Source organism: Quercus robur, chromosome 5 (genome assembly GCF_932294415.1).
Source record: "Quercus robur chromosome 5, dhQueRobu3.1, whole genome shotgun sequence".
Lineage (NCBI taxonomy): Eukaryota > Viridiplantae > Streptophyta > Magnoliopsida > Fagales > Fagaceae > Quercus > Quercus robur.
In genome coordinates, this window is record NC_065538.1 from 65,220,913 (window position 1) to 65,234,069 (window position 13,157).

The 13,157-nt window shown below is 35.5% G+C and overlaps 1 protein-coding gene across 1 annotated transcript; it reads right to left on the minus strand.

Annotated features, from left to right (window-relative positions):
- Positions 1 to 10,582: 10,582 nt before the first annotated feature.
- Positions 10,583 to 12,416, minus strand: LOC126728555 (desiccation-related protein PCC13-62-like). Its single transcript, XM_050434358.1, has 3 exons — positions 12,091 to 12,416; positions 11,578 to 11,803; positions 10,583 to 10,954 (listed from the first exon to the last, which is right to left on the minus strand). The coding sequence occupies exons 1-3, from the start codon at positions 12,414 to 12,416 to the stop codon at positions 10,583 to 10,585; spliced, it is 924 nt and encodes a 307-aa protein (XP_050290315.1).
- Positions 12,417 to 13,157: the final 741 nt, after the last annotated feature.

Here is a 13,157-nt window from a genome sequence, read left to right on the forward strand (position 1 = left end):
TGCATGGTCCTCGGACTCAAGCCTATGGGGAAACCAAGTACACAAAAACGCCATCGGAGTTCTCTAACTCCCAGTCGATTGCTCGGATGGATTATTTATAAATCATCAGCTTTGGACGATATTCACGCGCTTATCACAGAATATCCAACTGATATCCCGGCTAGTTTCTTAAGTCTGATTTATTACAAATTATCGATATAATGCCTGATAGTGCTGACAGATGAGAGTTGATTAGATTATGCTTCAAAGTAGCTTTATCGCAAATATTCTCAAAGCAACACATACATAGAGCACATTCGTTCACAAAGTTGTGTTGCCCATTAGATCAACGCTTAAAACATGTAAATCAATTTCCATTTTTATTACGATGAAGAAATAGTACAGTGTACAAATGAAAAGCTGGAATCAGTCTACGTCAAAGCTTACTACATAAGCAAGAAAAAGAAAAATACAAGAAAGCTGGAGAAAGCCGAGGAGGTATGTCGGAGGAAAGGTTGGCTACAGCTCCAAGACCTTGTTCTTCCCCCGTACCCTTACATGCCCATAACTCAGGCAGCCAAAGAGACCCAACTTGAACCTGACACCGTTGAAGAAAAGGTGCAGGGAGTTGGAGGTGGTGGGCCTTTCTCTAAATATACGCCTGCCGCAAAGCAGAGGCGCTGATGGAGGAAAATCTTTCTTCTGCCATACCAAAGTGCTGGCATGAACAGAGCCTGCTTCGGATTTTGACTAAAAGAGGGAGAGACGCCGTTCTCCCTCGATGGAGATGGAGTATTCTCCTGAACTTGTGCTTCCTGTGCCCATACCTTACTGTTATAAGCCTCATGAAGACACGGCGCTTCTGCGGCGGAGACAGTTCTTTCTTCCCAACCCCCACTTTCAACATGATATGCCAAGAAAGGAGAACTCCGGATATGGAAGCTGTGAGGTGGGAGGAAATCTGAAGGATTTGTGCGTATATAAAGCAACTTTCTCTCCTTCCCATTCATTGGAAAAGACAAGGTGATGGCAGTCAACTCACGTGGCGTCCCAAGAAACGCTACAGACAAAACAGTCCTGGCTCAACTTTCAACATCAACTGCAACCACAAGATTAAAGAGCCTCGTAAAGGCGCACCTCGGTCACCGTGACATCAGAGAGTACCACGTAGCCAGAAGTTGCAGAAATATCTCTTGATTCAAGGGCTAGGTGGATTAGTGGCCCTGGGCCCGCTTTGTGTAAGGGCCCAGGTACTGTGGCCGACGCCGGGCAATGGCCATGGCCGAGGACAACCCCTGTTTGGCCCCTCGGGAAGTGCTCAAAGAAAGGGAAAATCTGAACCTAAGTCTTGGACAGAACCTAAGGCTTGCATGATCCTCGGACTCAAGCTAAAAGGGAAAACCAAGTACTGATGCAGACATTGGTCTCGGACAGAACCTAAGGCTTGCATGATCCTCGGACTCAAGCTAAAAGGGAAAACCAAGTACTGATGCAGACATTGGTCTCGGACAGAACCTAAGGCTCGCATGGTCCTCGGACTCAGGCTAAAGGGGAAAACCAAGTACCGATAAAGACACAAGTCTCGGACTCAAGCCTAAGGGAAAAGTCAAGTGCATAAGATAAAATGCATAAGTCCTGAGTAAAACCCAGGTTTTGCAAAGTCCTCGGACTCAGGCTTCCTGGGAAATCAACTGCTCGAATGAAGAAATTGCTCGACTTAAATACTGGAAAAGGCTAAGGCTCGCATATCATGGAGATGGCAGAACAACCTAATGATCGTCAACCTAAGGAGGCCATTCATCCGGTGGGTAACATGTCCTCGGATAACTACTTCTTACACCTTATCGAGCATTTAATACTTGTCACGGCTAATTTTAAGATAAGTCTCATTCCTTACTGGTCGGACTGTTATGTTGAATAATAATTTTGTTAAAGTTATCGTGGCATCTTTTTATCAACGATTACTTTGGCCTTAGTTATTATTGATTCAAATGCTATACTATTATGCCGAGCAGCGCTTTCACATTTGTTAGAATATATAAATAAGACATGAAATAGAGTAACAGTAACTTTTATTGATATGAAAAATTATTATTACAACGTACAAGGAAGGGCTTACACAAGCCTATATAAAAAATGAACTGCTAAGACAGTAACCACATCCGTAATACAGATAAGTGAACCATCAGGTGTCTTCTGAACTCGCCTTCAAAGTCTCTCTGAAATCTATACCTCAGTACTGCTCATATCAGGAGAAGAACCTTATACAAAAATAATGAAGGACAAGGAAGAAGAATTGGAACACATGGAAGCACTTCAGCAAGCTCTTGTCACTGAAGAAAGCAAGGGAAAAAGAAGATGGAGGACATGAGTAGGAAGGAGGAGAAGAAGAGGGAAGCAATGAAAAGAAAGTAAAAGGAGCAAAAGAGGGAGAAGGGGAGCCATATTAGGTATGCTCATGAGAGAGCGGATGGAGATGACAAGGGAAGTTTTCGACTCAGTCACACCAGAAATGGGGTATGATGAGTCCCTGCTTCGGATTTTGGCTAAAAGAATGGGGAGGCGAATCTTGAGCCTCTGCCATCCTTGCCCCGACCGAGCCATCTCAAGTTTTGATAGGATATGACGTTTCTGGGAAAGGAAGGCTTTGTTCATGGCTGATTACTGTGGGGGATGTGTTATTGAATATTAAGTAACTGGATGGAGGAAGTGAATTCTGAGAAGAGCCTGGGGAATTCAGATATTAGAGAGTCACCTTTTGTCCTCTCTCTTTATATAGGGGAAGGGGGCAAGGGTACGTAACGCGCTCTGATATCCCAAGAAGTCCCCAAATAAATGTGCGTCCGTTTCGTTCCTCCACATTATCAGTAACCGCTTGATTTGGGAGACCTCGTAAAAGGAAGATATTAAAGGCACACTACGAACAACCAAACGGTATAAACGCATCACGCGCAAATCGAGGGAAACATCTCGTAGACCGGCGCATTCCTTGGGGAGGTGAAAAGTCGCCGACGTTGATCAAGGGCCGAATTTAATGAGCCGCTATAAATGCTCGGTATTATCAAAACCCTCCTATCCAACTAAGGGGTCGGACAACATGGTTTTGAGGGGCTATTGTGGGGCCCGACAACAATTGGGCCAGATCCACCTGTTCATAGGAAGACTTAAGGCCCAAGCCGAAGAAGATAGTATACCAAGCCCAATAGCGCAAAGCACCAATGGGCCAGAAAAGCCGCCGAGGAGGGTACAGCCCCCGGATGGCCCAGAGCTACACTAAGGAAAGGGGCAAAAGCGGCATAGGGATAATCTTGTGAGAAATCTAAAATATCTAGGAAAGGCTGCCCATACTACCTGCCCGAGACAGAGCTTTGTCTCTCACAGAGTCGTGTTTCTTTAGCCCACTCAACCACTCCCAACAACTCGGGTCCGAAATTGATGGGACAAGTATCAGTCTTGGAAAGTTCGGCCCTACACGTGGACGAAGGGAATTGAATGCATGCTAATATAAAAGGAAAATATGCAACCTAAAGGGAAAAGGTTCCTCCAGTCCCACTGAAAGAAAAAGAGGTTTCAAAGGCAAATATACTGGAACCATGCATAAATATCTTAACAAAAACACAGCTGGGTAAACATGGCTTAGCCTTTCGATCCCACTCTCTACAAATGATATTGTACGGGCCCATTTACGTGCGAACCCAACTCAACGGCGGTTTAACGCGAATCGTGTGCCTACAGGTATATATTAGGAAACCATTTTAGAAAAAAATTTTAGTGAAAAATTAAGTAACTTAAAGAAGTTGAGAAGAGCTTAAGAAAGGGAGGAAATACATTCTTGAAAAGCATTGAATTAAGCTTGAAGATGTAAGCACAATTGTATATTTATTCTATTTACTAGGTCTTTTGTAATACTTATTAAATCAAATGTAAGAGCACATTATGATTATAGCAATATATTACTTCATAATATTACATGTTTCATCTTATATTAGAGCCAATTTAGCTTTCAATAATTGAAATTTGAGAAATGATTAAACCTGAACATGTTAACGTTTGATTTAATTTAAAACAATCCCGTGCATCGCACGGGTTAGCGACTAGTATATTTATATGTTTCAAACCCGGGTTGATAGGCTTGCCGTTCAAAAATCAACCCCGACAAAGACCATTATGGAAGGAATATCCAATGGGTTCATCATTGAATATGAAGAACGAAAGGGGAGCAGTGTGTAGAGTCACACTTACCTCAATGTACATACCAAATAGGCTGACTTTACTTCGCATTAGGTTCATCTCTAAGATTCTTGGAGCCTGGGTGAACGAAACATAATAGTTTCTAATGAGGACATGAATAATTCCACACTTATGCTATCGCTGAATACAAGAAATACTCTTAACTTAGACATCTTAATTTGATACTTGGACATTCAATTTGACATAAAAGCATTAAGAATATCAAAAGCCTCAAATTTGGACTAAGTCCTAATATTAAAGATTTGAATTCTTTGATCAATCCCAAAATCCATAATGTTTTTGGTTTCGCCAAACCCTAATTAGATGTCCCAATCACACGATTTCATCCAATTTGGTTAAACCCTTATTAAAGAATTACTTTTTTTTTTTAAAGAATAAATGTTGACTTAATTGTATTTAACAACTAATTAAATGCAAGTAGATGACTTTATAATTTAAAGCTACTAGTAAAAATTTAAATTCTTTAGTATATAAGCTAAACATCATTTATTGTAATATTTGTGTTCATTAATAATAATCATACTAAGAATGGCGTAAGAATAATTTACTTTATATCATTCCAATTTCAATCATGTACTTTTCTTAAGAAGGGCACAATAATAATTTATTCTATATCATTCAACTGTTCAATTCTCTCTAGTAAGCATACATAATGTAAAATACTTTTTTTTCTTTTTAATCCTCACAACATTTTCCATATCCCAATCAAAGAGAGCAAATCTAGGTTATGGGATTACACCTTTAAAACTTTCATCTACTCCTCTTATTCTCTTTACTCTGGAAAATAAGGCTATGGTAAAGTCTTGGAATATGAGACCCTTTGATAGCAAAAACAAGAAGATTCTCGCCATGTCACTTTTTGTACTTGAACTAAACTCTCATATATCAAGGGACTCGCTGCATGTATCGTGTTCCTTGGATGAGGGGTCTAAGCGAGAGGGTGACTTTGAACCAGGCAAGCCATTAAATATTGAAGTCATTGAGTGGGAAAATAAAAGAAACTAGATGAAATGCAACTTGTGGTAGAATGGAAAAGAAATAGGGCTCTTCCTCCCTTTCTTTCATGCCTCTAGTGCTTGTGAGATCATTTCTCTGAGTATATGGATCAGGGCAAAGTACATTTGCAAATGCCAACTCTATCCGATGTATATCGATGGGGAGAAAGAAATCCATTATTTCCTACCTATTAACAAATTTATTTGAAATGCCTCTGATAAAGCATATATATACTAATTAAGCTACTACAAGGTGCATGTGCACACACTACCTAAAAAACTAATGGTTAATGCGTACATTTGAAATTAATTTTTAATCCATGTTTGTGTGTTTGTGTTAACACCAATATTTCAGATTGAGAAACGAAAGGAAGAGATTTGAACCAAGGGGAACTCCTACGAAATTTCTCATTATAAGTACCTGGTGTTTGTGTGTGTAAGATGAGAGATTGCACACACCTTGGGAATAGTTAGGAGCTAAAAAAGTGAAGGCTTTGAGAGGAGAGAAGGTAGTTGAGTTTGAATGGCTGGGCAAGGGTGGCTCAATGGCCACAACCAACCCAAGGGGTTCAAAACCCTTGATCTGCCATACCCCACCCCCCGCGGGGGCGCGCGCGGGGGAAAGTATAATATATAATATTTTAAACACTTTTTTGTTTTGATCCTATAACAAAAATTTGAAAACCTTGACCCTAAATTTTATTTTTAAACTCAGCTATAAAAAGTTTTAATATGATCCTCTTAGTACTACTTTCACAATAGAGGTTATGTGATAAGTTGTAATTGATTTTTATCTACATGTATAACTAACATCACTTTTTTTTTTCCCTATCATTAATAACTTGTCACCTAGATTTTGTTGTGAATTTTTTTGTGTTAGTGACACTACTCTTAAAATATTTTAATTTTGTAAGAAAGGAAAAAAAATTGTTTCAATTTTTTTCTCCTTCATTAAAAAAAAAAAAAAAAAAAAAAAAAAACCCTCTCTTCAAGACTCTAGTTTACTTTGGCATTGACAGCAGAAGTTATCTACCTATGTGTTTCTTTACTCATTCTCTCTACCTCTCATCAGGGACCAATTGTGTATTTTGACAAAAAAAAAATCTAGTTTCTTTCATATGTTCAAAAACAAGTTTATGTTTAAGTACATGTCTAGGTTAGGAAAAAATTGTTAACTTAATTGTATTTAACAACTAATTAAATGCAGGTTGATGATTTTATGATTACAAGCTACTTTCTAATTTAGTTCATCTCTTCCATGGCTTTCCCCCCACCATCATATCCAAAAGTTTCCTTTAAGTTTGGTTTTTATTTTGTAATTTTGTTTTGTTTTTAAATAAAATTTGTTATGTTTTGGTCTGGATTGGGCTAGGTTAGGCTAATGATTTTGGAATGAAAAAGGGGCCAGACTACTTTAAAGAGGGGCCCAAATATAAAATTTATTTTTATGGGCTGAAAATATACCTACTATGTATTTCTTGTTTTAAAAGGCCTGGGGGGGGCCTAGGCTCCTTTAGGCCCTCCTCTAGGTTCGTCCCTACTTTAAACTTTTACGAGTAAAAGATGAGAAAAAAAAAATCAAAGATGTAGAAAGAAGTTGAGCCGAGAATAATGGTAAGAAAAAGAAAAAAAGAAAAAGACGGGAGGTTTGGTGAGGGAGTTACAGACTTGGAGAGGAAGATGAGGGATGTAAGGACTTTGAGAATAGGAAAGATGAGAGAGAAATACAAAAGTAAAAAAAAAAAAAAAAAAGGGTAGGTTAAACAGGTGGAGGTGTGGTGATAACAAAATGTGGGAGGGTAGATGGGAAGCTTCTAGGATGATACTTATTTTACAATTGCCATTACATTCTTTCTATTTACAAAAAATACCATTACTTCAATTTATTAATTCTTATAAAATATTTCATTTGATAATTAATTTTAAAATTTAGTTTAGCAATAATAATAAGTCCATAAAAAACAATAATATAATAATATGGAATAACCTTATTAATAATAATAATAATACAAATAAAATATATATATATATATATATATCGGATGCATAATTTTGAAATGGTGCAATAGTACACATTGATACCAAAATATTTCATTTCAATATTCAAGGTTTAACGTGTGAGTACTTTGTGCTAGAGCTCACTAAAGGTGGAGATTTGAGGTGGGATGGTCCGGAACTTTTGGACAAGGTTTGGGGGTAAAATTACTATTATAGACAGATACGATAAGATTTGAAATTAAGTTCATAGCAAGCTGTATTCAATGAATATGGATCTTTGCGTGAAAATCTTGAGAAGTTGGGTTCTCCTCTCAACTAGGAGTACATAGAGGTAGGACAAGAGCAATTGAGTAAAGCATGCAAACACAACCTATGAATTCATTCAAAAAGAGACCTATTTCTCCTTATGTTATGGGAGAAACCCATGAACCCCACATTAACCAACCTGGCATAGAGCCAGTGACAAACAACACAGATCTACAAACAACACAGTTAAGATCGATAACCAAAAAAAAATCGAATATTTTTTCCCAAAAATTTAGATATGCTCGAGTAAATTGAACCAAACAATCAGATAATTTGGAAGAATATATGCAAAAGAGAGAGACACTAAAAATTTTGATTGTATAAAATTTGCAATATTGGTTGCAGGTCATTCAAAAAATAAATAAAAATAAAAATAAAGCATGCTGAAGAATGCACACCCTTGCTAGAGAATTTGTAATAAGTTTAAGCAGAAGAACCATAGTAGTTCAATGCATGCTGAAAAATGGGGAACTATAGATGGAATGTGTGGGCAGTATTCATTTTTTATTTTTTTATTTTTTTGGTTGAGAAAACATGGGCAGTATTTTGGTTTTATATAAAAGAAAAAAAAAATCCTATATTTTACACATCCACACAACTACACAATGTGTACGTTTTTAGATCCCTTAAAAAACAAGTTGATTAACCTAGATATTTAGCCAAGTGATTACTTAGGTAAATTATTCAAAAACTAGGTTAACACAAGTATATCATATCATGTAAATAATGCGGAAAATAAAGAACACAATGATATGATAACCCAGAAAAACCAAACCGTTAAAAAACCTAGGGAGGATTTAACCTAGCTATCCTTAAGGTAAAACAAATTTACTATGAAAGAATTGAAGTTTTACAATAGCGACTTAAGCCACTAACATACTATTGCTACCTCGAGTAGACAACTTACTACCACAACCACGTGACAGCTTCGAGTCCACGGACTACTTCTTTCTTGGATTTACAGCAACCACAAGTACTCCCATTTGTGATTTTCTTTAAGTTCTTTATGTAGCAATTAAAGCGATCACCAAGCTCTCGACATCAATCTTGATCTTGATAACCCTAAGTGTGTATGAAGGCAAACACCTCTAGATCTCACAAGAGATTCACACACACAGCATAAACAACAGTCACATGAAAACGTGACTAGGGTTTTTCTTTTTATACTTAAGGCAAAACATAAAACCCTACATGTCATATAAGCTTGAGCTAAGTTGGAAAAATTTGCAGAAAAATATTCTGCACGAGCTTCGATCAATTGAGTCTAATTTTCGATCAATCGAGCCTTATAGAAAGTGAATAGTAATTTTCTACAATTACTCGATTCCAACTTCACAATAAACATACTTTGAGCAACCTAAATCTAGACTTTAAGTTTTGATCATGGTTTGCCAATATTACATATTGAAGTTCTAAAACATTTAGATCCTAAATTCTTAGAACCTAACACAATGTGTTATTTGACACTTTTTCTTTCTTGATAACATTTTCGCATTATCTATAGAATCAATACTAGTGAAATAATATGAATTATGATAAAGTTAGTACAACTTGTTGCCTTGTTGGTATCATGGGTACAACAAGAATGAAATCACTAGGATCAACATAGGTGACTAAAGGAAATAGTTAGAGAACTAATTATTATTATTGCACACACTGAGTAATATTTAGCCGTACACATCCTAAATGAAATTTTGTTGCGTGAAATCAAGTTTTTAAAACACAATTTTCGAGTAAGGCTTGTAGCACATGCCAGTTCAACAGATTCACCTTAATGTCCAAATTTTACCAATTTTTGGAACTGGAACCATAGTTGAAACACTGCATAACAAAATTATAATCGCAACATCAAAGCTTGTACTAGAAAACATCAAAAAAATATAAATTCAATAAAGAATGGTGTGAGTGTGAACTTTAACTGACTATTATGCCTTTAATTTATGACCCTCCTTGTTCCATCCCATTATTGCGCAATTTGATCCGGAATGAAACATTCTTTAAAAAATAACCTCACCTCTACGTGACTTGAAAAATATGACAGGAATTTGACGTTATAGAGTGTGGCAAGAAGCTTAAATTAATACACTAACACCAACTTCAAATTTACGAATGTTAACATCTGCCTCGACTGAGGGCATCTCCAGCAACTTCAGCAAATTTTTGTACTATTTAGAGAATGAATAGTGACATTTAGTTTTTACATACCCACTTTTTCAAATATACTTCCAACAGATTCTCTATCCCATTTTCTATTTCATTTAAATATTATTTCTTTATTCATTCTTTATCATCATTTACTCTTCCTATATTTATTCCCAACAATTATATTTTTTTAATGAAAAGTGTTATATTTACAACATTTTAAGAGAGGAACCTAAAAAGAGAGTCTGATTTCGAGAACAGGCGGACAGATAGAGAGGAACCTAAAAAGAGAGTTTGATTTATAAGCAAGACTGAACACACTAAGCATATTAAGGTTTGGGAATTGAAACAATGTAGGAGGATCAATCAGAATTCTGATACATAATTTCAGAAACTACTAATTGTTAGAAATATGTGGTTAAATGATTAAATTACTGATAGTTAGAAGTATGTGGTCAAATTTTTAAATTTACCATATCCCAATAACTTAAACTTTTGAAACAATCAGTAATTTAACATAGTATCAGAGTAAGAGGTCCTGAGTTCGATCTTTGTTTCTTCCACTCTACCTCCTATTTAAATTCCCATGTGTCAGGCCTCACCTATTAAAAGGAAGTTTTAGCTCACACATGGGACAATCGGTAATTTAACACTAATGTCTTGCAAAAACTTATAACATTCATTCCATGTTGATTAATTAGAACCCACAGAAAGTATTTAACTTTTGAAAAAACTTGATAAAAGCTTAACAATAAAAAGTACTAGATAAAAGCTTAACAATAAAAAATCACAAAATGAAAGTAGAATATCATTCCATTTATTTCAGAACTTCCACAATCCCTTCCCGGTACATAGTTTAAACAATGAACCCAAAAACACCAAAGACTTGTCATCAAGCTATAGGCATAGAATTAAGGTAGATAATATCTAGCAATGCGACCATTGCCTCCTTTTGGATAGAACCCACCAGGATTGTGCTCATTACCAGTGGCATACACAATCCTCAATATCTCTTCTGCGGTCCTATCAAATGCAACAGAGTCTTCATCTCCAGCAAGCACGTTTCCCGTGACCTCTCCCTCTGCACCTTTACTTAGGGGAACCACAAGGCCTTCATCTTTGCAACCTACATGTCCAAGCTTATCCCTTAGTTCTGAAAAGCTATGTGTAAACTCTGCCACGGTTAGTCCATATGGTTTCACTTTCTCATGTGCATGCTCGTATAGGTATGCTCGAATAACTGCATCCTGACCTGATTCCACAGCTAAAAGGCCTGCAACAAGCTAAACAAAAAAAAAAAAAAAAAAAAAAAGGTTGGGTTTAAATTAAAGTGGGTGTAACTTTTACCAACGTTACACTAGTCAATAACTATATATCAAATGTTGATTTTGACAAATTCATCAATAAAAATAATTGCATTGTCTCCTTATAACTTATATGTATGCAAAATATAAAGATGACTAGAGATTAATTATTATCTCACCTATAAAATGTTTAAGTTCTTTTTTTTCTTTTTCTTTTTTTTTTTTACTTTAAAATTAGGCAGAAAAAATGAGAATGTGGATTAAAAATTAAATTTCATCTAACTGATACCAAATTGGTGTGTATGTTTAAAATATAGAGAACATATATAATCTAGTGGTAGGATTTTTAATATCTAGTAATCCAATAAAAAATTATTAGGTGAGTTACACCAAATATAACTTAATTTTGGACTTTTAAAAATTACAAATTCCATTTGTCAACCTTTACCATTTCTTAGGAAAAAACGATAGATTATTCTATAAAAATAATAGTAGTATATAACTATGTATATACACACACATGCGCATAGAAGCAATAAATTGTTATTACTATCTGATAGAACATTGCTAGGGATCTATAATAAAGTTTAAATCTTGGTTACCCTTCTAGAAGCAGGGGCTTCGAGTTTTGGAATTGTTCCAACATAGCCAGTGAGTCCAACATAAGGAATAAGATAAGATGCAAGAAGGAAGTTAATTCCATTGGCATAAGGATCAAAAGGTGGGGTCAATTTTCCCCCAAATGCAGTGTCAACCACTTTTGCAAATGATTCTTTACTTAAATCCAATAACGGTCTTGGGAATCCTTTAACTATTTTTTGAATGGCCCTGCATCAAGAATTTAACAGTTAGTACTATGACATTCTTTTAAGAAAAAAAAAATTTATATCTGCAATAGGATTTAAAATCTATAGTATCTACATTATAATTATAATTATCATAATTGTTGTTTATTATTATGTTAAGACATTTTCTTTTCAATATAGGTGGGATGCAAACCCAAATCTCTTATTCAAGGGCAAAAATCTGTATCAATTAAACTAACTAAAACCCATCAACCATTAAACCACAAAAAAAAGAACAAAAAAAGAAAATAATGATTTCAAGAGAAAAACCTCAAGTGTCCAACTTCTTGGAAAGCAAATTGCTTGATAATATCCTGAGTAAAATGATCCAGATTTGCCTGTTTAGCGCCAATGGGTGTTGGACCTCCTTGGGTTAAATTTGGTGCAACTTTATCTAAACCATGACCTAAAGAGCCATACAAAAAAAATTCAGCTTCTAAGAACTCTAAATTTAGAGGAAATTCCAAAAGATCTACATCTGATATTATTACTGGTAAATGGCCTTTGGTGAATTCAGAAGAATAAAATTTGGGAAGGAAGAGGAAGGAGATTAGTATACTGGTGATGGTGAGTGTGTTAGTAGAAGTCAGTGCCATGGTTTTTTTTGTTTTTTGTTTTTTGACTTTTTTTGACTTTTTTGCTAACATTATGTTAGATTAATGACGCTACTGATATATTTATATATAATCTATGGTTGGTTATATATAGAAAAAAAATGTCACACGGCTAATGCCACCGTTTATATTTAGAATAGTGCCAGTGTTTGTATTTAGAATAATGCCATTGAAGATGCTATCGTTTATATTTAGAATATGGACACTGACTTTGCATGTAAAATTGGGGCTGTTGAATAGGGGATGGTTTGAAAATGTAAAAGTTAATTGTATTTTATTTGAGTTGTGAACTTATGTGGAATTGATGCTAATGAGGGCATCATGTATGTCCTAATCAGTAGCAATTCGTTAAAGGAGGAGGAAAAGATGGATTCAAATCCTATTAGTAGCAATTTGATAAAGGAAGAGAAAAAGGACAAGAAGGTAGACCTTGAATTGCTTGTAGTGTCTTTCAGGAACTCATATATGGTTTGACTCATACCAATTGATGGAAGTTGTCCTGTACAGTAAGTCTAATACCAACCCATTTTACCATATTTTTCGTAATTGCTGAAGCGGCATATTATGATTATTAGTATATAATATAATAATAAAAGTAATTGCTGTTAGAAATCAACACCAGCCTCTCTCATTCCAGGATTCTCTCTCTTGCTCCCTCTGGAAATATCTACAAAACATTTCTTATATTTTCTCTAGAAACTTCCCTAGACAATTAAATCTTAG

Bases quoted from the DNA above. Each gene is read 5' to 3' on its own strand.
- LOC126728555 (XM_050434358.1), bottom strand. From the start codon at position 12,416: ATGGCACTGACTTCTACTAACACACTCACCATCACCAGTATACTAATC. The intron at 11,804-12,090 runs GTTTTTCTCTTG...TTCTTGATGCAG, and splicing joins CAAGAAGTTGGACACTTGAG to GGCCATTCAAAAAATAGTTA. The intron at 10,955-11,577 runs GTAACCAAGATT...TTTTTTGTTTAG, and splicing joins AAGCCCCTGCTTCTAGAAGG to CTTGTTGCAGGCCTTTTAGC.